General features: G+C 35.3%; 1 protein-coding gene across 2 annotated transcripts in view; it reads left to right on the top strand.

The window, feature by feature from the left end:
• Nucleotides 1-26,987, top strand: part of zgc:86764 (uncharacterized protein LOC797431 homolog) — a 41,627-nt gene extending 14,640 nt beyond the window's left edge. Inside the window, exons 10-15 of one of the 2 annotated variants that reach the window (XM_039750379.1) lie at nt 415-561; nt 2,602-2,700; nt 4,833-4,967; nt 6,616-6,726; nt 11,718-11,747; nt 26,430-26,987. In XM_039750379.1, coding sequence (XP_039606313.1) covers nt 415-561; nt 2,602-2,700; nt 4,833-4,967; nt 6,616-6,726; nt 11,718-11,747; nt 26,430-26,501 — 594 coding nt within the window. In that variant the 3' untranslated portion in view covers nt 26,502-26,987. The remainder of the gene's footprint in view (nt 1-414; nt 562-2,601; nt 2,701-4,832; nt 4,968-6,615; nt 6,727-11,717; nt 11,748-26,429) is intronic. The other variant, XM_039750380.1, reaches the window with a different exon arrangement.
• Nucleotides 26,988-27,391: the final 404 nt, after the last annotated feature.

Below are 27,391 nucleotides of genomic sequence, written 5' to 3'. Positions count from 1 at the left end.
CACATGATTGATTTACACTGCATCCTAACTGTTTTAAATAGATTTTGGAGGATGAAAAAGATTCACAATATGCACTGCTTTCTTATTAGTCATATTAGCTTTATAAGCACAACCAAAGTAGCTAGAAACGGTGCATTTTGCAGTTTTGCAGGCAAGTACTATGCTAGTTCAGGTATAATTATTAATGTAGAACTTTTGCCTGTGTTTAAAAGTAATTACTTGTGAAATGCGGCAAAGATGTGTATCAACTGTCAGAGCTGAAATACATAACACTACCTGGTTAATGTTTTGATCATGTATTTTTTTTATTTGGGAACAATGGAAGCATTCAGTAATGTGGGTTTATGATTATTGAGAACTTACTGTGTATTTATTAATTGAAAATTTGAGTTTTTTTTTTGTTTGTTTTTTAAGCTAGAGGAAGAGATAAAAAGCTTTATAGACACATGGGAAGCTGAACAGGGCACGGTGTTTCTTGTGAGAGGTCAAAGATTTATGGATTATGTGGCAAAACTGTGGGAGGACTACAAATTACAAAAGGAAAAAGAAAAAAATGAACGTGTAAGTTTTTTAAAATTCAGAATTCTCTCCACCATTTTACTGTCCGTAATATGTTCATCTAAAGTGCACTTTCATTATGTCAGTGTTTTTATTGTGAGACTCACATTCTTTTTAGAAATAAGAACAATGTTCTAAAAATATCAACTCTGGAGTTCCAAATACAATACATGCTGTATCTTTAGTTTTCCTAGTTCACTACTCCTAGTACTGAGTCATAGAGTGTCATAGAGCAAATGTGTGACAGTCATTATATCTGTTAGAGCTGATTTACTTCTGCACTATATTTACTCATTCTGAGCTAATTTTAGACTACCCATTTAACATAATCAAACTTCATTTAGGTTAAAAGAGGGAAAACGGTGAAATCCACGACGATACTTTGTAGACTTCGATTTGAAGTTGGGTTCTGGAGTTGTGAAGCAGCAACAATAACCACTGTTTCATCATGCTGCCCAAATATGTATCAGTTACATATCGGTTTTCTGTTTTTTTTTTTCTCCATATTGTCAGCTGCATGGAATATTTAATTTGGTCAGGATCATATAAACTAAACAAATACAAACCTATAACAATCATAGTGGTAATGAAAAATTTCCAATAATACCCTAACAGCCATTAGTAACAGAAAATAAACTTGGCCATATTTAACAAATTAACAAAAACATGATTAGGCATATCAGATTTTTGTAGAAGACTCTTAAGGACAAAGTGTTATGCTCGTGCATCTAACAGCTTTTAGGTAAGTAATATTATGAGACCTAGAAGGCCTATAAAGTATTCCAGGAAGCTTTCTTATGAAATTGAGACTTAGCTCAAATGTTTCATTTAAATTAACCTAATCGTGCAGTCAAAGCTCATTTGGTTCCTCTAATGCAAAGTGTTTCTGTTTAAGGGAATCCACAATAATGTGTGTCCTTGAGATGTACAGTATAAGCTGCCCTGAGAAATAATAATGAAGGACATCATTCATGGCCGCAAAAAAACACACTGAAAAGTCCACTGCTCTCTCCAGCAGCTGGTCAAGAAGTGTTACTCTGGTACAAATCTGTAATAATCTAAAAAGGTTTTGCTTGGCAATATTTAACAGGCCAATTAAATGTCCAAATACATTAGCCTTCTTAATCTGTGGTTACATTATTAAAACATTTATTTAAATTATTTTGAATTGCCAAATTTGACAGTGACCTTAATAGTTTTTGAAAGTTAGACTTAAAGGACTATCAACATTATGTATTCAGTATCACACATGTGATGTGAAGTACACTTGACAGCAAGTGGAACATTTAAATACAGGAACACATTAAATGCAAACAACTTTTTTTTTTTGGTTAAAATATACATGTGTATGAGTTTGGATGCCAGGGAGTGAAATTGCAGTTAACGTAGTCAAACTCTGCATGACTTGGTGCACTGTGACATATTTTAAATTAATTCTTAATTTTTTTCATTGAATATTCTTTAATATTTTGCTATTTTGTTCTAAACATGTGAGATTAATTGATAGTTTAGCTAAGGATTCTGCTACAACGAATATGCTAAATTAAATGTCAGAACCTGTCTCTGAGGTTTTCTTTCTTATTGAATGGGAGTCTTATGAACTCGCAAGCCACAGTGCTAAACTAAGCATCCTCTTTATCATGGTAAGGAGCAGGATTAAACCGGTCTTGCCAAATAATGGAGGTTTATTCACCAAGCTTGTTTGCTGAATACCCCTTGGTGTGGCATGTTTTAATACAATGTAGAGATTTAAAGTTGTATTAATATCACACAATATACATCAATGTAGTCCTGCTAGTTGAACTGCTACTGTTAAATTAACAATTTAAGTGTTTACATGGTCCTACTGTGGGAAGAGTGTCGTCATTCAATTTTGAAGAGGTGTATTCCTGAAAGAAATGTTTAAATGTAGGGGTTCCTGGATGCGTTATTTAATTATTCAATAATGTCACTGATTAAGAACATCTGTATTGTAGCTAATGCCTGGTTTGTGTCACTTCAACTTGTTAGATGAATGTAGCCTTGTTGATTTTTAAATTATAGATGGTAAAGAAAGGAGACACTCCTGTCTTGAAAACTCCACCAGTGAAGAGACCAAATGGAGGGCCTCTTACAATGAGCACTCCCAACAAGAATCGAAAGGCAAGTAATAGAAAATAGCATATACAAGTTTACCTTATCTGAATACAGATGACTTCTACTTTGCACATTTTCATTTGTGTTTCTACTCAAGTACATCATTTTTTTTTTGAGTATTTCTTATCAAGATGCATTGTACAGTAATCCTTCCTCGATCGCGGGGGTTGCATTCCAGAACCCACCGCGATAGGTGAAAATCCGCAAAGTAGAAACCATATGTTTGTATGGTTATTTTTATATATTTTAAGCCCTAAGAAACTCTCTCACACTGTTTATAAATATTCTACGCACAGTTATACAGTAAACCCTCGTTTATCGCGGTTAATCCGCTCCAGATAGACAAATGAATTTCCACGAAGTAGGATTCTTTATTTATAAATCTAATATTTTCGCAGTTAGAGCATAAAAAACCTGTTTACGACCTTCTCAATACGTTTTTTTAACGTTATTAGAGCCCTCTAGACATGAAATAACACTCTTTAGTCAAATTTTTAAACTGTGCTCCATGACAAGACAGAGATGACAGTTCTTTCTCACAATTAAAAGAATGCAAACATATCTTCCTCTTCAAAGGAGTGCCGTCAGGAGCAGAGAATGTCAGAGAGAGAGAAATGTAAACAATCAAAAATCAATAGGGCTGTTGGGCTTTTAAGTATACAAAGCGCCCACGATAAAGCAGCCGCAATGAAGGGATCAATGTGAAGGTAGTCTTTCAGCATTTTTTACAGGAGCGTCCGTATCTTCTAAGCAAACAGCCCCTTTGCTCACACCCCCTCCGTCAGGAGCAGAGAATGTCAAAGAGAGTGAGAGAGACAGAGAAAAGCAAACAATCAAAAATCAATACGGGCTGTTGGAGCTTTGAAGTGTGCAAAGCACCGCGCGGGAAGCATATCTTATATCATTGAGTTTTATTTAATACGTAATAATGTGCTCTGATTGGGTAGCTTCTCAGCCATCTGCCAATAGCGTCCCTTGTATGAAATCAACTGGGCAAACAAACTGAGGAAGCATGTACCATAAAATTAGAGACCCATTGTCCGCAGAAATCCGTGAACCAGCAAAAAATCTGTGATAAATATTTAGATATGCTTACATTTAAAATCTGCGATGGAGTGAAGCCATGAAAGTCAAATCGCAATATAGTGAGGGAATCACTGTATATTGTATGTACAGAAAGATTTTGCTGACATTGTAAATAAGTAAAATATAACATTAATATAAAATAAGAGAAATACAAAACATATTTTCTTCCCTTCAGCCTCAGCTTTAATTTTGGCAACAAAAAAGTCACAGCGAGCGAGATCTGACAAATATGAAGGGGTGGGATGCAAAGTGAATACTGCATTGGGTTATTTTCGTCAGAAACTCAGGCTGACAACGTGGTGTGTGCAGGCGCATTGTCATGGTGCAAAATTCAATTTTTAATGTGCTAGTTTTCTGGATTTTTTTTTTTTGCTGGTGCTTTCCAACAGACACCTCAGCCCTTTAATATCATGATTAACAATTGGTCCATAGGGAACAAACTCTTTATGAAGAAATCCAACAGTGTTAAAAAACGTGTTCTTTAGTGTCTTGATGTGTGATTTGATCAGACCAATTTAATCGCCTAACTCACATACACAATTGTAGAACCAACATCAGAAATGCATACTCTGTCAACTCGGCATGATACCAGTCATTAGACTGTTTACCCAGACTGTAGGTATACAAAACCAGACGGCTTATTTGAGGACTAAATCCTACTCCTGTTCTATTGATCAGTTTTGGGAATTTTTAGGTATATTTCCAGATCTTCAAATAACATCCAGACCATTTTGAGACATTAGAAATGCACTTCAAGATATCATCAAATTAATTTCACAATATCTTAAAATACATGGGAAGACCCATAGAGAACATAGACAGTTTTCAGGATGTAATTTTGAGATCTTGAATTGCATATTTTAGACACCTCAAAATACTTTTTATTTTCCACAATACCTACAGACTTATTTTAAGACCTCAAAATTTATTTGAAATATCTCAATGCAGAGGAACGCATTTCGTTTTGTGTCCCTTGTGTAATGTGTATATGCGTAAGAAAATAATTCCACATCTCATTCTAAAATTTGTATTTTTTGTTTGTTTGTTTTTAGCTAAACGGTACAAATGATGTTTCAGTTATGCGAGCAACAATTAATGGTATGACTACAAGCAGCGGTAGTAGCAGCAGTAGCACTGGAAGCACTTTCTACAGTATAACAGGAAAGCCACCCCTGTCTGCACAAAAGGTCTGTGCACAAAAAAATTCCTTTTGCTTAGTATGTGCATCCATTCATTTGTTTTATGCTGTTTATATTATGACACATGGGTATGAATCTTTAGTAGCATTGTGTTGCTTAAAAAGTCTGTTTTGTTGTGTTTTTTTCTTCTTGCTATTCATTCTATTGAAAACAAACACAGAATCTCAACTGCACAAATCAGAAGGAGGAAAAAAAATTAGTACACCATTGCAATCTCAAATTCCTTCTCAATCAAAATTGTGTTGGCACCAGACTGCTTTCCAATAAAATTTTAAATCTGCTTTTTGGTTGCTACAGAATACTCTCTAGAGAACCTACATCTCTTAGTTGAATTGAATATATAATAAAATTAGAGTTTGTGCTTTGTTCCGCACTAAGAACCAAGTTTTGCATATGTTATAATATTTACAACAACCGGGAGCTAACAGTAATTCAGCACATTTTAAATTTGAATTAAGTAAGTCTAATATATTTACAGTGTTGTGGTAGTTGTATGTATAATTATACTGTATGTACCTTGCTGTCTAAAGTATTTTTAAATACTTCAATTTTTGAGCAGTGCAGTTTAGCAACTTACTACTCCTGAAGCCCTTATCTTGTTATAAAAAATATAACCTAGCCTTTTTTTTATAAATATGAAACGTCTATAAGAAAACAAGTGAAATGAATACATCAGAACCTGGCACATATATTGCTTGAGAAACTTTTAGAGGTCATAATCTCTGTGCTTCTCTTTAGTTGCCTTCATATACGGTATACATAAATAGTTTTCATAGTATCATTTATACCCGTAGAGTCTTAGGCTTGACAGTTGTGTATGAATTCCTGGATTGTCCGCAAAGGAAAATAATTAAAACCTTTTAGAATTCTATCAAATGTGATTAAGAGGCCAAATGCCCAGAAGCTGTGATGAGTTTATATTACTCATTTTACTCAACCTTTATAACTATAAAAAAATGTATTTATGTTACAACAAATGCATTTCCAGCCAATTCAAATTTGAAATGCAGCTAAATTAAAATGATTTATTGGCAGTTTTGTTAATGTATTTTTCTGATCTCTTTGTAGACGGTAAGCACAGTACCGTGGGGTAGGAGTTAGCACTGCAGCCTCATTTCTCCAGTGTCCTGGGTTCAGATCCCACACCACTCACATTCTATACCTTTACTGTTTTCACATTAATGTTTTTGATACAGGTAGCCAGCTTTTTCTTCTTCTTGTCAAAAATGTCTGTGTGTTAGGTTATTTAACCTGTTATTTTAAAATCTTGATATATGTACTGCATGTGCCCTGTCATGGACTGCTGGCATATATAGGCTTGGTTCCAGCCTTGTGTCAGATGTTACCAAGACAGACTCTGCTCCAACCTTACCCCTGCCATAAGCTTATGTTTAGCATTTCACTTTAATACTATGGACAAAAATCAACACTTTATCAAATTTTACTTGTACCTGGTTATTTGGCAGTTAATGTCATGGTGCACTTTGCTGCAGTAATTCTCTTATTACAGCAATGGGTTTGATGATAATATTCATATTCCAAATGCATTTACTGTTTCAATAAGACTTAAGTCTGAAATCTGGAAGTGCTTTAGAGAGAATTAAAGTGTCTTTTTGATTTCCTTCCTTTATTGTAGACGCCATTTAGAAGTAGACTACCACCCATTTCACAGCGAACACCATTACAAGAATTCAACAGTGACAAAAAGCAATTTTCCAAGCCACCTGGCACATATGTGGAATTTACAGTAAGTACCTATCTTAAATCGACATATATTTTAATTTGTTTAATGATTTCTTCTTAATAGAAGAAAAGAAACAGCTACTAACTAAACTTAAAATACACATGACTTGTTGTCAATTAGAACTGGGTTGAGGTATGCCCATTTAACAATGTTTTTTGATAGTGTAGAATTTGCCAAATATATAGTGGGGGAAGATAGACTGCTTGTTAGTACTGTATATGACATCAGCCGGAAGCATTCTGTTGGTGTGATTGACCTCAGTTTTATTGTTGGAATGGGAATGAATGGGATGGAATGAAGCGACCTGTTGGCAGATATGTAGCTTCAAAGCAGGCCTAAAAAGGAGGTTTAAGACTCTGTTCTGATTCAAATTGTCTTACAGAATTACAACGATGAGACCCTTGGAACATTTTTTCCAGTGTTAAAATTATGTATTTATTTTTTTTGCCTTTTTTTCTTTTCTTTAAACCTGTGTACTATTTCTTTAAACATATGGAATGAGAAATGAGTCTACAAATGTGCTACAAAGGTGTGTGTGCTTTAGTATTGTCTTTTTCAGTGCCTACCAATTTTGCACACTTTATGTGATTTCATCCCATAATTTGATAGATTTTTCTTAATCACATACTGGTAGGATATCAAAATTGAAGTACGGGGTCTTTGTGAGAATTAAATTACTTGAAATGTCCCACTCTGAAACATTTATTTTTATCCTACTTTTGGGTATTAAAAGTCTACAGTATTGTTGTAGCCATTTATGTCTGTAGACTTCTGTCTCACTTTCATTGTGTCTGACTAGTAGTTTGGATTAGTGGGGATATCCAGCAGTTGGCACATGCACCCTGGGGAGGAGGTTTGTTAGAGATTACACCCAATATACATAAAGATATATTTTTCCGTAGCGGTACGGTGGTAATTCTAAATGGTGTAAAGAATCAATTAAACTAAAGGAAAATTTATACTACCTTCTGATTAATACAAACTTAACACTCACAAGAATGTAATACTTGAAGGAGAGCTTCTTAGCCAAATGATACAGTTGGGGTTTTCTGTGATTGGAGCTTGTCCAAGTATGAAACAGAGTATGAGAAAGCATACCAGAAATCAGCAGGAATGATGTCTTACATTCGTCCATAGGTGAACTCTGCTGTTCTTGGCAAAGTCTAAGCCTTTATACATTTCCTACAGTTCGAGTCTGAAACACAATCATCCAAGTTCCAAACAAGAGTACAGGTACATTCTGGTTTGCTGCTTCATCACTCACAGAAAATAGGACAGCCACTTTAAACCAGAAACTGAACTTTTGTGTCACTACACACTCCTTATTTACCTGAATATCCTGCCTTGGCAGCAAACAGTTGTTTGTTGCTTATCTTCTTGTCATATTGCTAACTTAGCAAATCTGCCCCCTCTGTCAGTCAGCTTGCTTTGTGTGTTATGTGAGAGATGCTTGTCTTTTTCTGTCAGCTGTCTTACCTAAATGTGTCTGATTTCTGTTCATATGAATAAAATCTGATACAATAAAATAAACTTAATAGATCACAGTGATATGCTTTTAAAATTTTGCCTACAGTGCCTGGAACTGGACTTTAAAATAGAATATTGCAAATTTAATCTCTGATGTGGTAAGCATATGCTTCAGTTATTTATAAAAAAGAAGTTCTGTTTTCATTCTACACATGTATAATGCCTTGGATAGTGTTACCTGTTTATGGATGGTGGGTAATATGATATGCTTTTGTAAATACTGTTTTCTAACAGATAAAACACCTATGTCACAGTGCTGCCATTACCATGGCGTGAGGATGGTATTACTTGGAGCATAGGCTGCATAGCTCTCCATCTGTATAACTGTTAGCATTTAGTCTTCATAAAGTTACAACACATTTTTCCATGTCTCGGCTGATAATATGAAATTTATGTAGACTGGAAATATAAAATATGTTAGAAGTGGAAATAAAATGTGTAATGTACAAAACAAACTACATCCTATAAGTGTAAGAGAACCTGGTTATCCTAGTAAAAGGAATGAAACTGAAGGGAAAATGAACACATTAATACAAAAGAAACCGCCACAGCTGGAAAATTGAATGGTGAGAGTGCTTGAGAATGAGTAAGATCTAACTTTACCCAGAATTGATATAGGCGTGAATGTTGCTACCTTTTCCTGTCTCCGTTGATCTCTGAGAAGAATACTCTCCTTCTGACATTGTATGCCATTTTTTGATAGCATTTAAAAATTACAAAAGAAATCCGGCACTTCTTAAAATATGTCTTATGCACATACTCTCCATATGCCAACTACGTTTTTAAGCTTCTTTCATGTGTTATTATCCACAAAGCGTAAAAGAAAGCCATTACATTCTTCATAATGGCTTTCCTTTTGCCGCCCTTATAAAATAAAGGGATAATAGTTCCAATTTACATCAGTACATGCAGCATACCATATACAGCTTTTTAATATCATCATTTAATTAAGGTAAAAAAGTACAATTAAAAGTAAATAATATATATTTTATTACTGAACAGACACCAAATATAGAACCTCTCTACCTTTTGGCCACATATAGGCTCCACTTTTTCATGTTCTTCTGACCCTGCCAAACTTCTGTTAAGAATGTGCTTAGAAAAGAGAGAAAGATGGCTACCTTCCCTATCCTGAAGACTGTGTGCCTAAAGTAATGTCATGCTTCAGCTTCTACATTTGTATTTGTGATTGTAGAGGGTGGGAAGAAATTCCTTGCACATTAATCCCATTAAAATGTGGAATCAGTATTTCCTAGAGCAGGAATTTTAAATTACAGAAACTGTTTTACATTGTACTGTAGTTGGGATTCTATAGGGTGGTCCAGATCTAATTATGCAATTTTCATTATGGTATAACTTAAGTTTATTACATAGAAAATCACCCGAAAAATCCCGGACCATTGAGAAATGTGCAAACTGACGACCTGAAGAATCGTCTTTGTGCCGAACTGGAATCGTCCCCACATAAATCAGTCATCCAGACATTCTGGATCTACATAATAAGATCTGGACCACTTTGTACTTGTTTAAAGCAATCTACATAACCTGTGTAAACTATAGTGCATCATTTTCTGATGATAAATGTACCACCTGCACTTCCGAACAGGTAATTCAGTGGAGGCTAAGCATTTTCCTTTCCAGCCAGTACTTGGATGGGAGACTAACCAGGAAAACCTTGGGTTGCTGTTGGAAGAGGTGTTGGCAAAACAGAAGACTGTTATGTCAAAATGGCACTGTTCTTTAGATAAGACGTAAAATTGTGGTCCTGACCCTCTGTGGTCCTTAACGATCCCTGGCCATCCTTCATAAAAAGGAGTAGGGTATATCCCGATGTCCTGGCCAAATTGCCCACCAGGACTTCGTCATTCTGGTCCCCCTAATTGTCCCCTGTTTCTAATTGGCTAACTATCTCTTACCCCTTCACCGTCAAACAGCTAATGTATGGTGTGTGTACTGGTGCAAAATGGCTGCCATCACATCATCCAAGTGAATAACATTTGTGTGTGTTGAAGTGGCTCCCTATTCACTATGTAAATCACTTTGAGTTGTGAAATAAGCACCGTATGAATGTAAAGAACCATTATTATTACTTCACTCATACTTTGTTTTACATTTGTATCTGGCTTTCAATTTTGCTTCTTCCATTTTGAGTCTGTATGCCTCTTTGGATATTTATGGTATGTCTACTTCATTTATACAGTCTAAGATTCTTTCCCACAATATACATTGTCAAAATCTTATACATACACTGGTTGCCATTGCTGTTTGTTCACTCCAGTATTACCGTAATATCCCACCATGTTCATGGATGCAGATTATGGAGGCAATTTCTATCCCAAATTCTGTATGTTTACCAACCTACACACACAGGTGATGGAAAAATCAGTAAAGTGAGGGAAACTGTTCGCTTTAGAAATCTACTTCAAATGTGAGTCAATGTTAATGGTTTCTGTGTAGTGTGTTCTGAATTTAAATGCAGGGATTTTTTTCTAACCATGTTAATGACTTTCAGAGGTCCCCATAATATAATTTCCTGCATTATATTAATAAACACCACAAGTCTTCTGAATTTTAATTTGGCTAACCTGTTATAGTGTGGATGTGATGAGACACAGTCAAGTTTCATTTCTGCTGAATTGTGTAGTGGGAAAAAATGCCCTTATGCCTTTCTTGGTCAGGCAATCTTCAGCATTTAAGGGTGGACATGTGGCTGGCTGCCATGTTTATATGCTACCTTGTTTAAAACAACAGTGGCAAAGGAAAGTAGGCATTGGATAATTGCGACTGTATATTAGTCCATACACCTAAATGTATTTGATTACTAACCCTTTTTAACAAAAATAGGTGTTTGGTTGCAAGTACTTATGGCTAGTTTAGTTTTCCTATTCTGCTTTTTTCTAAATATATTCACTTTCAGAGTTGCATAATTTTTGACAGAAGCAAAGAAAGTGCAAGTAATAATCTTTTTCCAGTATTTTCATCTTTAAATTGGTATTCATATTCCTGTGAGCAGTTTTCATCTTTCATTTTATAGACCTTTGTATGTCATATAATCAAACTGATTCTAATTGTTATTAAAAAAAACCAAAATAGTCAAATTCCTGTGTTAATAAATTTAATAGCTTGATATAAAGGGTGACATTCCTAAGAAATTTAGCACAAGAAATTACAATGAAGCTTTGCTTGCATCTGATTTGCATAAAAACATTTTTTAAATGATTTATTTATTTATTTACAAACTGAGTTTTTTTCTAATTTTTTTTTTTTTTTTTTCGGTTTTCAAAAATAAGACATTTTCTGTGCTTTGACATTTTCATTAAACATATGAAAAGATGATAATTCAATTTAGGCCACATGTACTGGTGTGTATGATCTGTATCTGCACCTGTTAGTGTATCTTATAAGGGTGATGATTAATTTTAGAAATGAATCTGATTATTGAGCTGTAAATTATTCTTTTTCTTCAGAATACTGATTGTGCAGAAATTTTTGGTCAGGTAAGGGATTACTTATTGTAGCACCCACACTGCTTTTCTGTAAACTGAAGTTTGTCCTGCTTTTTATTAGCAGTCCCATTTAATTGCACTTACTAATTTTCTTAATTTATCTCCTACTTTTGCACTTTGGTTAAAAAAAAGTCTTGTATTAACTAACATGACTAATATGTATAACTTTTTGTTATTAGATTAGATTTGTTATTAGAGGTTTCATTTTTTAACTATCGAAAACAGGAAAACACTTGCTGAATAGTTAATGCTTGAGAAACACTCAATGTTAAACTTAAGTGCCTGGCATTACCACCATAATCCTAAAATTGTACAAAACATCTTGCTCAATAATCTGTAGGCCAGTTTTTCCTGCACTTCTGTAATTATACTTTACTATTTAATAAATGTTGGGGGATTAGGATATAAAAATGTTATGATAGGACTTCTTATATAAAATGTATACAGTGCATTCAGAAAGTATCTAGACCCCTTTATTGTTTTGTATATTATGTTGCAGCTTAGTGTTAAAATCCTTTTTTTTTTTTTTTTTTTTGTACCCATATCAAGCAACACTCAATGACATAGCAAAAATAGAATTTTAGAATTATTTAAAATTTAAAAAGAAAAAATCTCACTGACACAAGTATTCAGACCCTGTGTTTTGACCCTAGAAAATTGCCTTCAAATGATCAATGTTGAGATGTTTCTACACCTTGTTTTAGACTTCATTGGTGGTCAGTTAATTGGACATGACCAGGTAAGGCACACACCATCTGGAGAAGGTCCCACAGTTGACAATGTGCATCAAAGCAAAAGTCAAGCCATGAGGTGAAAAGAATTCCCTGCAGTGTGTAGAGAGAGGATTGTGTTGAGACACTGATCTGGGGAAGAAACCAAAAAATTAAGTAAAATTTAAAGGTTTTCAAGGTCACAGTAGCTTCCATAACTTTTAAAATGAAAAACAACCATGGCTCTTCTCAGAGTTGCCCATTTGGCCAAATGAGCAATCAGGGGAGACGGGCCTTGTTAAGTGTGGCAACCAATAACTCAATGGACACTCTGGCTGTGCTCCAGAGAACCTGTGCAGAGATGGGCAGAACCTTCAGAAGAATATCCATCTCTGCAGCACTACACCAATCTGAGCTTTATGGCAGAGTGGATAGACAGACACATATTTTCAGTAAAACTCCACTTGGAGTTTCCAAAAAGGTAATTAAAGGACTGTCTGACTATGACTGTCTGATCTGATGAAAATAAGATTAAATTATATGTCCTCAGTACTAAGCATCGCGTCTAGGAAACAAAGCACCACTCTACACCTTTGCATTTCCATTCCAATTTCAAAACATGGTGGTGACAGCATCATGCTGTTGGGTTTGACACTGGGATAGTAGTCAGAGTCGAGGGAAAGCTGAAGAGAGCAAAGAATAGAGATATCTGTTATGAAAACCTGTTCTAGAGCACTCAACCACAGATTGGACCAAAGATTTACCTTCTAACAGGATGGTGATCCTAAGCGCAAGCTAAAGACAACATAGGTGTGGCTTAGGGACAACTCAGACAATGTCTGAGTAGCCCACCCAGAGCCAGGACTTGAACCTAATCAAATATCTCTGGAGTGACCTGAAAACTGCAGGCTGTCTTGCAAGACAGAGCTTGAGAGGATCTTTAGAGAATAATGCAGAAGATCTCCACACCCAGGTTTAAAAAGCTTGTCCTGTCAGACCTAAGAGGACATCAGGCTAGAGTTTCTGCCAAAAGTGCTATAACGTAGTACTGAATAAAGGGTCTGAATTAGGGCTCTGTTAATTCAGAAAATAAGGTTTGAATAGTTCAAGTAAAAATAAGTTTGTTTCTGGGTGTGTTGTATAGATTGGGGTCTTGCTTTTTTATACTTTATGGTAACTGCCGGAGCTAACAGCAAAAAAAAATCCTAGAAATACTTGGGCAACTATCATTTAATTACATGTTGCAATATGTTTTTAGTGCAGTACATCAGCTGAATGCTACAACCAAGATGCAAGCAACATTGTTATAAGCACTTTATGTAACGGAGCGTGGTCTCAGCACATGTGGCTTGTAAGAATTTAACCTCCCTTTCGTGGCTGCTTTTATGGCTCATTCTCCTGACAAATGACGAAGATTCAGAGGAATAGAAGTCAGTAAGTCTGCGACAGAATGAGAATAGCAAGCAAAGTAAAGGAGCAGACCGGTCAAAGATGGACTTGTTTTATTGTTTTGGAGGTGCCCAGTGGGCAGCAGCAGGGTAGCATTTAATTTGCAGCATTTAGAATAAAAAGCTATTCGGCACCTGTGGACTTGTTGGAAAATGTCTTGGTCCGTACCATATGACTGCATTTTTTTTTTTTCTCTCTCCTTCACATGCAGCAATATTTTAATAACGGTGTCCTGAACATTTTTAATTACCCCTCCATGCTGAGGTGTCACCTGTTGCATGGCTGCACTTGGGTCCTAGTCTGAGTGGGTTGTCGTGTGGTGGATGAAGCAACACACTGTAATCAGCGCATGCCCCCAACCTCCACCTCCTTCTCCTCATGTTTTTGGGCATTGTGTATAACCAGCTGCCACGCAGGATTAACTTGGTTACACAGTGTTTTGGCTCTTTTAAAGTGAGAATTTTTAAAGTGTTATATAAGGAAAATCAGAATTATTTTGTTGGTTTTCCTATTTGCTTTAATGAAAAGGTCTTAGCATTAAACATCATTCTGGAATCTTGGGTTTAAGTTTGAATGGGGCAGAATCATATGCAATACAGTACTTTTAGGGCACCAGAAAAGTGTTTATAAACACTGCTCTGAGTACAGCTGGGTATCAAAGTGCAGAGCAGTGGAATAGAAGTAAAGAAAACTATGTTGTGAAGGGGTCAAGCTGTAAATTTTTACTAATGATGGTAACAAGAATGGGTGATTCTGGAAGAAAAATGAAGATCAGGGCATAGCATGTATGGAGTAACCGATGCCAAAATTAGTGAGGTTAAAAGAAACTGTTCTTTTAAAACTGAAAGTCAGCCTTTGCCTTTGAATAAGGCCTTTAAAAAAAAAAAAATAATAATAATAATATGATAGCCCTAGTCTGAATGCTTGTCGCGTTTTAGTTTTTTTTTTCTTTCATTTTTTTTATTTTTTATAAACTAGCAAAAATTTCTAATATCCTGCTTCTATTTGGCATTAAGGGGTACTGAGTGTTGCTTTATCAGTAGGGAAATAATTTAAATGATTTTAGCATAAGGCTGCAACATAACAAAATGTGAAAAGGTAAAGAGGTCTGAGTACTTTGAGTGCACCATATATTGTTTGTTCTATAAGAAGGTCCTCGGGTTCAGTCCCAGATCTTTTTGTTCCAAGTCACTCACTTAGTTAGAAGCCAGTTTGTTCCTGATAATAGAAGTTATCATTTCATTTTGTGAGCTAGATAGTGTTTTGTTTAATATTTATTGAGCTGCTGTGAAAAGGTAAATTTCACTCGAGACAAATAACATATCTGTCTGTTAGTTTGTTCTAGTATCGCAGATTTTATTCTGAGAATATCATCCAAATGAAATTTGGCTCAGGTGCATCTGATTCTATTGATCATTGTTGAAAAGTTTCTACACCTTGTTTTAGACTCCACTTGTGGTCAGTTCAATTAATTGGACATGACTAGGAAAGGCACACACCTGTCTATAGGAGGTCCCACAGCTGACAATGTGCACCAGAGCAAAGGTCAAGCTGTGAGGTTGAAGGAAATGCCTACTGAGCATTGAGAGACGATTGTGTTTAGTCACAGATCTTGAGAAGACAACAAAAAATTAAACAGAATTAAAGGTTCCCAAGATGACAGTGGCTTCCATAATTCGTAAATGAAAGAACAACCATGACTCTTCCTAGAGCAGGTCATTCGGCCAAATGACCAATCAGGGTAGAAGGGTCTTGATGAGAGCGGTCACGAAAAACCCAGTGATCACTCTGGTTCACCTCCAGAGAACCTGCTTGGAGATGGGAGAAACCTGGTAAAACAGAAGTTTATCATTTCATTTTGTGGCTTTGTAGTGTTTTAATTTTTTGTTAATGTTTATTGAGCTGCTTTAAAAAGTATAATTTCCTTCTTAGGACAAATACAATGCTGTCACCCTGCCTGTCTGTCAGTCCATTCTTACACTGCAGATTTTTCCTTTCTCATAATATTATCCAAATCGTTTGTGGAAAACAGCAAATTAATAATTGCCAGCCCTTCAACTTTTCTTCTGTTTCTTTCCAAATATTTTATTAAAACAGATACTTCATGATGAACACACACAGGTGTAACTGATAATGAAATTAGATGGTGAGCTGATTGTTTCTTTGTCATTTACATCTGAAGAAAACAAGAAGCAATTTAAAATAATACATCTGTTTAACATCAAAAAGAATACAAATTAAGTGTTGGAAATATTTACAGGTGAATTAAATAAAATGAAATGCAATAGTACTGCTGGAACAATTGCCCTATCAGTGTTCATAATTGGTTTCTAATTAAGAAAGCTGCTACAATGCTGTCACCCCGCCTGTCTGTCAGTTCATTCTTATACTGCAGATTTTTCCTTTCTCATATTATTATCCAAATAGTTTATGGACAACAGCAAATTAATAATTGCCACCCCTTCACCTTTTCTTCTGTTTCTTTCCAAATATTTTATTAACAACAACAACAACATTTATTTATATAGCACATTTTCATACAAACAGTAGCTCAAAATGCTTTACATATTAAAGAATAGAAAAATGAAAGACACAATTATAAAACAAAATAAATCAACATTAATTAAAATCGAATAAGAGTAAGGTTCAATGGCCAGGGGGGACAGAAAAACAAAAAACTCCAGACGGCTGGAGAAAAATAAAATTTGTAGGGATTCCAGACCATGAGACCGCCCAGTCCCCTCTGGGCATTCTACCTAACATAAATGAAACAGTCCTCTTTGGATTTAGGATTCTCACGGAAGGGCTTGATGAAGATGATGGTCACGTAGACTTCTGCCTTTTAATCCGTCCATCATTGTTGGAGCATTATGAAGCTTTGAGTAGGTGGTGGTGGCGCAGGCCACCACCACAAAGAAACCGGAAAAAGAAACAGAAAAGAAAGTAGGGGTCAGTACGGATTTTAGAGCCACCATGAATAGTTATTTTGAGGAAAGTGAACATATAGAGTATCAGGATTAAGTTAAATTAAGATTAAAATGAAGTTATAAAAAGGCCATGTTAAAGTAATATGTTTTCAGCAGTGTTTTAAACTGCTCTACTGTATCAGCCTGGCGAATTCCTATTGGCAGGCTATTCCAGATTTTAGGTGCATAGCAGCAGAAGGCCGCCTCACCACTTCTTTTAAGTTTTGTTCTTGGAATTCTAAGGAGACACTCATTTGAGGATCTGAGGTTACGATTTGGAATATAAGGTGTCAGACATTCCGATATATAAGATGGGGAGAGATTATTTAAGGCTTTATAAACCATAAGCAGAATTTTAAAGTCAATTCTGAATGACACAGGTAACCAGTGTAGTGACATTAAAACTGGAGAAATGTGTTCGGATTTTCTTTTCCTAGTTAGGATTCTAGCAGCTGCATTCTGCACTCGTTGCAAACGATTTATGTCTTTTTTGGGTAGTCCTGAGAGGAGTGCCTTACAGTAATCTAGTCGACTGAAAACAAACGTGTGAACTAATTTCTCAGCATCTTTCAGTGATATAAGCGGTCTAACTTTACTTATGTTTCTTAAGTGATAAAATGCTGTCCTATTGATCTGATTAATATGTGATTTAAAATTCAGATTACAGTCAACAGTTACCCCTAAGCTTTTTACCTCCGTCTTGACTTTTAATCCTAATGTATCCAGTTTATTTCTAATAGCCTCATTGTATCCATTATTGCTGATCACTAAAATTTCAGATTTCTCTTTATTTAACTTGAGAAAATTACTATTCATCCATTCTGAGATACAAGTCAGACATTCTGTTAGTGAATCAATAGAATCAGGGTCATCAGGTGCTATTGATAAGTACAGCTGTGTGTCATCAGCATAGCTGTGGTAGCTCACGTTGTGCCCTGAGATAATCTGACCTAACGGAAGCATGTAGATTGAGAATAACAGCAGACCCAGGATAGAGCCTTGTGGAACACCATATCGGATATCATGTGTCTTGAGTTGTAATTCCCACAACTAACAAAAAATTTTCTCCCTGTCAGGTAGGATTCAAACCAATTTAAAAAACTGCCAGAGAGGCCCACCCATTGACTAAGGCGATTTCTAAGAATGTTGTGATCAATGGTGTCAAATGCAGCACTCAAATCTAAGAGGATGAGAACAGATAAATGGCCTCTGTCTGCATTCACTCGCAAGTCATTTACTACTTTAACGAGTGCAGTTTCTGTGCTGTGATTTGTTCTAAAACCCGACTGAAATTTATCAAGAATAGCATGTTTATTGAGGTGGTCATTTAACTGCATAATGATTGCCTTCTTCAGAACTTTACTTAAGAAAGGCAGGTTAGAGATGGGTCTAAAATTTTCAAGAGCTGAGGGGTTGAGATTATGTTTCTTAAGTAGGGGTTTAACTATAGCAGTCTTAAGACAGTCTGGGAAGACCCCGTATCTAGTGACAATTTACTATGTCCAGAACATTATCAGTTAGCACGCCTGATACTTCTTTGAAAAACCTTGTTGGTATTGGATCAAGGGCGAGGTGGAGGGTTTTAATTGAGAGATTATTTTCTTTAAATCAGGTAAATCTATCCTAGTGAAAGAGTTTAATTTGTTTATAACAGGATGCTGGGGTTTAGGAGGATCCTTAGTGTTGGAGGGATATACTATGTTATTTCTAATATCATTAATTTTTTAATTGAAAAATACAGCGACAGCCTCACAGGTTTCACTGGAAGCACTTAGGAGGCATTCCTTTGAGCTACCTGGGTTTAGTAGGCGATCAATTGTAGAAAAACATTTAAAACAGATTAACATATTAAAACAGATACTTCATGATGAACACACACAGGTGTAACTGGTAATGAAATTAGATGGTGAGCTGAATGTTTCTTTGTCATTTACATCTGAAGAAAACAAGAAGCAATTTAAAATAATACATCTGTTTAACATCAAAAAGAATACAAATTAAATGTTGGAAATATTTACAGGTGAATTAAATAAAATGAAATGCAATAGTACTGCTGGAACAATTGCCCTATCAGTGTTCATAATTTGTTTCTAATTAAGAAACTGGGCTGTATCTGAAACCCTCCAGGACTGAACTTGAGGAACATATACTTTTTTGTTTTTTTTTTTTTTTTAACTTTAAGTTTAAGGTAGTAACAAAATTGAGCATTTCTTTGAAAGTGTGTATTTATTTTTATTGAATTACAGTTATGTAAATTTTTTTTTTTTTTTTTGAAGCGGAAAATTTTAAACTAACTCATTGTCGGGATATTTTTTTCAGATAGTGCATATACGTACAGTGGTAAAATGATTTTGTAGCAGTATTATGTCCATATAAAATGTTAATGGCAAATGCTTACTTGAGGAAATACAGTGAAAAAGTTAATCAAATGGGTAACTCTACTTAGTGCAGACTGAAGTGAGTAGTATTCTTAGTACAGTTGTTTCACTTTGATATTATTGATTATAGCCACCTGTGCTACAGACTTGGTGGCTTAGGTCACGATAGAACATTATTTGTCCCCAGCGGGAAATTCGATGCATTACGGAGATCCTTTAAATAAATAAACACTTAAATAGCTAAGTAAATATGTTCTTTGGTTTTGTTAAAGGGCAGATGATTCTTTTTGCACCAAGAAACAAACTTTTCAACCTGACTTCTCTCCACTGTCCTTTTATCAATGCACCGCATAAGTGTAGAATCATCTGAGAGTTTCTGCAAGTGATCTCTTAATCTTAAGTTCTTCTTGTACAGATATATTATTATTTATCTGACCTTTCAATTACATAAGTATTTTTCCAATTAATCTCATCAGTTACCTACTCATTCTAACAGTGTTACGGTAAGTTGTTCAAGGCTATGCCACATTATGTGACATTTCTAGTGATTTTTCAGTTGCAGAATTCATTTATATAATCTTAAAAAGTTGGAGGTTTTTGTACCATGCTCCTGTAATGAGACAGTTGTACTGTAGAGTCTGACATATCCAGTGACTCGCCCACTAGTTTGCACTGACAAAATCAAACTGGTTTAATTTTGTTTGTATTCTTTTTTTTTTGGGTCTGGTTTGTGTACATGTGAGGGCTGACAACCAATGAGTGTTCTTCCAGAAGTAAAATATGTGTAATACAACAACAAGCAATAGGGAATATGAGTGTTTTACGTGTGACAAACAGAATGACTCCTCTTACTGTTGTCATGTGTTTTGCATACCACACAAGAATGAGATTAAAAGAAAGAAAAGTACAGAGACTGCGGCTAAACTCCCTGTACCTGTAAAGCCTTTGCGCAATAAGACATGCACACGTTACCCTGTCAGGCAGAACGTTATTCGCTGTCAGAATGCAGTAAGCTTGCAATACCTTGTAAATATGAAAATGCTGGAAAATCGTTATGCATCCATCTTCTTTGCATACTTTGTGATTTCTAGTGATGTAATCTGACGTATTAGGATAACAGGATCAGTAACTGCAGCCATCAAGTTTGACACCCCATCCCACTAATATGTAATATGACATTACCTTTAGGCCTCTGTTAATTTAGAATCCACATTTACAGTACAGGATTGCGGCAGATTTGTGTCTGTTCCTAATTTGCAATAAATGCAGAGAAGAACCAGGTCTGACAGTTTAGAAGTACCAAGCAGTATATCTTTGCCCAGTAAGATGAAAGTGGTGTACAGGTAGGAAATCTGTATACTTTTGAGCAGATGTTTAGCCTGCATTTAAAGTAAACGTATTATGTTTTATTTTATTTTCATAATGTTGAAAATACTGTACAACAAATAAACATCTTACAACATTAAAATATTAAACAAGTCTTCATACAAGCATTTACCAGTTATGAGAGTCCTATTACACTTCCTTGAAAGATGGTGTAAACTTCTCACATGTAACTCATTGTCCAGCCGGTGGCAGTAGTGCTACACACACTCAAGTTTTCTTAGATGTTCTGAGTTGTCCAAAATGCAAAAACATCAGAAATTTCTCAAGATGTAGTCTGGTTATTACTAATTGAATTGTTAAGAAGTAAGGAGCATTCTGGTTAACTATAAACAAATAAATACTATTGCAGTGCTAGTAATAGCAAGCTTGATTATTCTGAAGTAAAGTGATATCTGTATCACAGAATTTACTACCTATATTTCTCTTGAAAATCTTAACAATCAGCTCACCCTTTTCTCTGTAAACATTTAATTGAGATTGTGATGATAGATCTTCGATGTTTACTTTGCCACGGCCAGGATCCGTGGAGTACAGTGCAAGTATTCGTAACAGAGTCCGAGTGTGAAATGGTGATGGACCTCTTGCATTGTGAGAGAAATAGTTTGTGGGGTAGAATTTTCGGTCTTTTTTTATTTGCAGTTGTACATCTGCTAGTTGTGGCTTTATAATGTTATTTATCAATTGTGATGCACAGCAAATATTGAAGGGAAGATGTAAAAACAAATGTTTGTACACAGAGGTAAAGTAGCATACAAAGAAAAGGTTGTAGAAATAATCTGGAATGTGGCAATTTTTTGGGCGGGTTGGGGGGGGTGATTTAAATCAACTACCACAAACTGCGCATGTCATGCAACAGAATAGATGTGCTTAATAATAAATATTCAAATAAAATGCTAAGAGCTATAACGATTATAATGTATAAGCAAGTAGAAAGACTGATGTAAAGACATCTTTACTGATGTCTGTAAATTAAAGGCTTTATACCAGTTTCAGATATGAGCAACAATCTCCTGGGAAAGAATCTAAACCGTAGGAGTAGTTCTTCATAGTACAGTAGCTGTTCCTGAGGTGCCGTGTGTTGAACTAGCCAATAGTCAGTCAGCCAGGAGATTCCTCATAAGTTTCAAACTTATGGGGCTTGTGAAGAAGGCAACTACTATAGATGAACAGCCTACACATTTCTGGACTAAATCTCCCTTCTTCATGGCCGAGAAATGTGCTGCTAAAAATAAGCTATCAACCAAGTATAAGCAGAAAAGAGAAAAAAAAACTTCAAACAAAAGTAGGAAAATTGTTTTAACGTTTATGATTGAGTATAGATCACCTCATTTGTATCATTCTTTGTCTCCGTTGCATTGACACCAAAAGCAAATATTGAAAATGAGTATTATGCGGACTCCCATCTTGTTATCTATATAATGACGCATCAGAGGTCTCCGTACCAAAAAAAAATGTACATTTTCTAATATGTTAAAAAAAAAAAAATGTGCCCATATGTACAGCTGTAATTTTTTGGTGGCTTTACATAGAAAACACTTTTTAAAGGATGTGTGTGGTGTTTTCTATTTTTTGTCAATATGTAAGGAGGGTTTTCTTAAAGGTTTAAAAGTCTATTTTGATGTAATTTTAAAATCTGCAATATTTTATGACTGTACCTTTAAAGTCTCTTGCATTCAGCATGTGATTCACTTATGCCTTTCGTGACTACTTTATTATAACATGCACATACTAAATGTGTTTGTGATCTATTTTAAATGTAATGTGACATGTACAGTGAAACTCTTACTGGTATCTCTGACTAACATATCACCACTGTCCAGTGACATAATCATCATATGGTGAAAAGTCAAACCTTGACCTTGCCCTGAAACCTCTTTCTCAAAAGGATGATACTTGAACTTGAGTAATTTTTAAGATTAGAATTATTTACAGATTTTGAAAATTTATATTCACTGTTGTATATTGTCTGCGCTAAAAAAGATTGTAGTATATACCTGTGTCACATATTGCATTCGCATATTTAGTTTTCTTTCTTTTTTTGTTAAAATTGGAGTGATTTTATAACTTTTTAACCTAGAAATATGAATAAATTCCGTTAAAATTAATAAGTTCATAGGTCATTATTGTTTGGTGTACAGAGTACACTGAAATTGTTACTTGCATGTACTAATCAGCATGCAACACATTGCTACTCTCCGTGTCATGACTGGTGGGTATAACTACTTTAAATCAGAATGTCTGTCTTTCTTATCTGAATTAATTCTTATTTCAAAGATAAGTATTATTAGAAAAGAACCATCACTTGCAGCATCGCCATTTCTTTATTCGCTTTCTGTAGGAGTCCTCATCAGAATACATTAGCTAGAACCAGAGAAGAATCAAAATTAGTAGATTATTGAGAACAGCTAGTCTGGCTAATATTTTTTTTTATATTTCTATTCTGTATCTCGAGTGTGTGTGTCGGAAAAAGATGATAAATAGATGTGGAGAGAGAGAGACACACACACACATACCAGTGTCATCTGCTACAGTGAAAAGAAAAGGTTAAAATGGACAAAAGAACACGGGCGATGGATTTCTAGGTGATTCTAGATGTTTGCCCATTTCAGTTTATTATTATTTTCCATTTTTACAATTTTTTTTGGGAAATCATCCAGGAATTGTCTTTTCTCTGTTACAGATGATGATGATGATGTTTGGTGTTTACTTAGTAGACCAATAAGCCACCTAAGGACCTGTTAGGTTTATGTTTCTCAATCTACAGACTCTGATGTACTTATCCTCTCATGCAGTTATGCATCTGGACATTTTGCTTCATTTTTTTCGCTGGGAAGATCGTGTTGGCCATCTTGGAATATAACCTACAGGTTTTTGGCAATCTATTGCATGTAGTAATCTGCATTTCACAAAACAACAATAGACTGACTTGTTTCTTGAGAATGCTTTTTCATTTTGACCATTTTTGCTTTATGCCGTCCTCACCCTAACCTGTCATCTATGAGGGAGGAGGAAATGTTTTAGATTTGTCAATTTCGATCTCCCGTTTTCATCGGTTCTCAGCATTTTAGGGTTCCCTGATCCCAAAAGCATTGATATCTCGATGATGGGGTGTGTGTGTGTGCGTCAAAGTTTCTTCATGGCTGGACAGAAAAATACCAAACTTTGAAATTTAAGCTGTTATGCAGTGACCATGTGCTGATTAGTTTTTGAGCCAAATCGTGGAAGAGTAAGAAACCATGTAGGGGAACCCTCAAATACTTTAATACTGCAATGAATTATGAATTCTTCTCACCAATTGTTATCGTAATGATCTATTTTATGATCAGAAAGATCAGCATCAGAGCAGTAAATAATTACTGAAATGTTATAGAATAGTCCAGGTAACAAGGTTCCTAAGGCGCAAAGCCTACTAATGCTCACGTCCAAATTTTTTCCTTTAACCCAGAATTGAACTTTAGGAATGACACTACTTTGCAACCAAAGGACTGATGATTTTCTTACTTTGTTCAACAGAATAACAGGTTTCAGCTATGAAAAAACAATTCCAGTGGTTTCTTTAACAAGCAATTAGCATTTAATCATTATCCACTTTTCTGAACAGTAGAGTGTGCATCTTTATGTTCAGAATGTACACTACAGATTAATAATTTGGAATTACCCAGAAAGTTTAATTTTTTTGTAGAAATTAATGCTTTTTGTTTTAATCTGGGAAACTGGTCTTACAGGGAAAGTTTAAAAAATAAATAAAAAGCCATATGTGAAACTGGCAAACGAAAAAAAAAAATGGAAATGTGGAAAAGAACACACACATTGGACGGAAGATGATTGGAAAAACGTATTATAGTCTGTATTCTCTTTTCTCTGTGTATTTTGCATGTATTAAAGGATGAAGCCGACTGAGCTTGACCTGTAAGGCGTTTGTTTCTCAAGCTACACAGTCAGATGTTCTAATTCCCTTACACAGTTGTCCTTTTCAGCCTGTCCCTTCTTTTTCTGCCCTGGTTAGGTCTAGTTTATCCTCTTCTCTCAAGACATGTAAGGATGCATTTGTACGAAATCTTCACTTTCCTGATGATCTGTTACATGGAATGACCTGTATTATTATTATTATTATTCTTTCAGCTGCTCCTGTTAGGGGTTGCCACAGTAGAACATTTTCTTCCAAATCTTCCTGTCCTATGCATCTTGTTGTGTTACACCCACCACCTGCATGTCTCCGCTCATCTCATCCATAAACCTCCTCTTCCCTGGCAGCTCCATCCTTAACATCCTTCTCCCAATGTACCCAGCATCTCTCCTCTGCACATATCCAAACCAACACAATCTCACCTCTCATTTCTAATCCTGTCCGTCCTCGTCACACTCAATGCAAATCTTAAACTTTGTCACCTCCAACTGTCTCCTGCTTTCTGGTCAGTGCCACCGTCTCCAACCCATATAACATGGCTGATCTCACTACTGTCCTGTAGACCTTCCCTTTCACCCTTGCTGACAGCCGTCTGTCACAAATCACTCCTGACACTCTTCTCCACCCATTCCACCATCCCTGCACTCTCTACTACAATCCCAATTACTCTGTACTGTTGATCCCAAGTATTTCGACTCATCCACCTTCACCAACTGTACTCGCTGCATCCTCACCATTCCACTGACCTCTGTCTCATTCTCACACATGTATTCTGTTTTGTTCCTACTCACCTTCATTCCTTTCCTCTCCAGAGCATATCTCCACCTTTCCAGGGTCTCCTCAACTTGTTCCCTACTCTCGCTACACTTCACAGTGTCACCAGCAAACATCACAGTCCACGGGGACTCCTGTCTAATCTTGTCTGTCAACCTGTCCATCACCATTGCAAATAAGAAAGGGCTCAGAGCCGATCCCTGAACCTTTATATTATTATTATTATTTATTATTATTAACATAATAAAAAAAAAACAAACTAACATGTCTTTTGAAAAAGCTGTTTGATTTTTGAACATAGAACTGAACTCTAGAAATGTCAATACCTCGCAACCCATGTGAACAGAACAGGCTTCATTCAGTTACAACGGTTTCTCCAAGAACCAGTCAGCATTTATATTTGAATAATTCAGAATAAGTTAAGGGATCCGACCATTAGGACACTGAAGGAATGGCTGCTGAAAATGGGGCTTTAAAATATCCATATGAATGATAAGTTAAAAGTCGGTCATTTCAAGCAGCGATCTCCATTAACAGCATTAGTAATGTCTTGGCTATGGTTTTTAAATCAATTTATGGTATCATAATTTTAAAAAGGCTTCTATCAAAAATATGGAAATTTCTTGGCAATTCCAAAGTTTTGAACGCTAGATAGATGGTCACTGTATCTGCAGCTACATGTATTGTAATGCAGTATAACTTGTGTCATGCACTCTTCAGTAGGATCAATGTCCTGATGTGTGTATAATAGCATTCACACTAGAATGTTCTGAGAAGGAATAATTGTCTACTGTACATTCCAAATTCTTGTTTTCATAATCTGGCGTAGGTGTCGTCTTTCATACAGTAGTTTCAGTGTTACCTTGTCATTTAATTTTTTTTTATTTTTTTATTTATATAATACCCAGCCACAGGAGATGCACAAACCAGTGTGTTTCTTCATGTCGGTCCCAATCCTGGATAAATGGGGAGGGTTACGTCAGGAAGGGCATCTGGTGTAAAATATTCCCAAATCAATATGTGGACAACAATACAAATTTCCATACCGGATCGGTCGAGCTCCAGGTTAACAACCTTGTTTTTCTTTTTTTTTTCTTTTGCAGAAAGATCTTGTAAAAAAGTCAAGTGACAGCGAAGCCATCTTGAACTCGACTACAAAAGACATTCTTCATTGACTGCTCCACTAGTGCATCTGACTCAAGTCATTTTATTGAGATTAACCTTTTTGCTTGGTTGCATAACTGTTGAAAGCCGAACAATTTTCTTGCACCTTTTGTTTTTATTTTTTTATTGCATCACCAAAAATGCAGTAGCAGTTTTAAAATTTATATCTTTTTACAAAAAAAATGTAGCATAATATGTGTTGCCCAATGTTGTCGATTATTGCTGTTCAGTGATCTTTAAACAGTTTTGTTTAAGTTGCACAAAATGATCAGCAAGTGGTTTTAAATGTTTAACCAGTAAAAGTTAAATATTGGCTGGACTGCTAGCGATTTGGAGGAAGCACATTTCTCTAAACCCCATATGTGAGAAAAGATTATTTCATATGAAATGGCCAGCAATTCATTTGACTGCTTTTATTTATATTTCCTGTTTCATGTTTTGTCTGAATATTTCTTTTGTGTCTGCTTGTTTAATAAATTCACTATACAAACATTGAACTTTTGTTTTATTTTTTTTTTTATACTAAAATATCTGTTATCAGTTTTTTGTTTTTGTTTGTCTTAAGCTGGGGCACATTAAATTCAACGATCCCCACACACACACATATATACATATATATATATATATATATATATATATATATATATATATATCTCTATAAAAAATATATCAAATATAAAATTCTCTTGCTCTCTCTCTGTATAGTTGTTTTAACATAGACTTCAAGAAGAAAAAACACATTTTTAAAATTAAACTCTACCGCCGGTTAAACAAACTGAATTGACTTAGTTTTGTTTGCTTTAGTTTTAATGAAAATTGGGGGGTTGAAACAAAGTTCTTGAAGTTTGTAAATAATAAAAAATCGGCAGCTTTATAAATTAATCTTAAGCATGTTAGCAGG

The sequence above is a fragment of the Polypterus senegalus genome, chromosome 4, assembly GCF_016835505.1.
Source record: "Polypterus senegalus isolate Bchr_013 chromosome 4, ASM1683550v1, whole genome shotgun sequence".
NCBI lineage: Eukaryota > Metazoa > Chordata > Cladistia > Polypteriformes > Polypteridae > Polypterus > Polypterus senegalus.
This window is presented reverse-complemented; position numbering and strand designations above follow the sequence as displayed.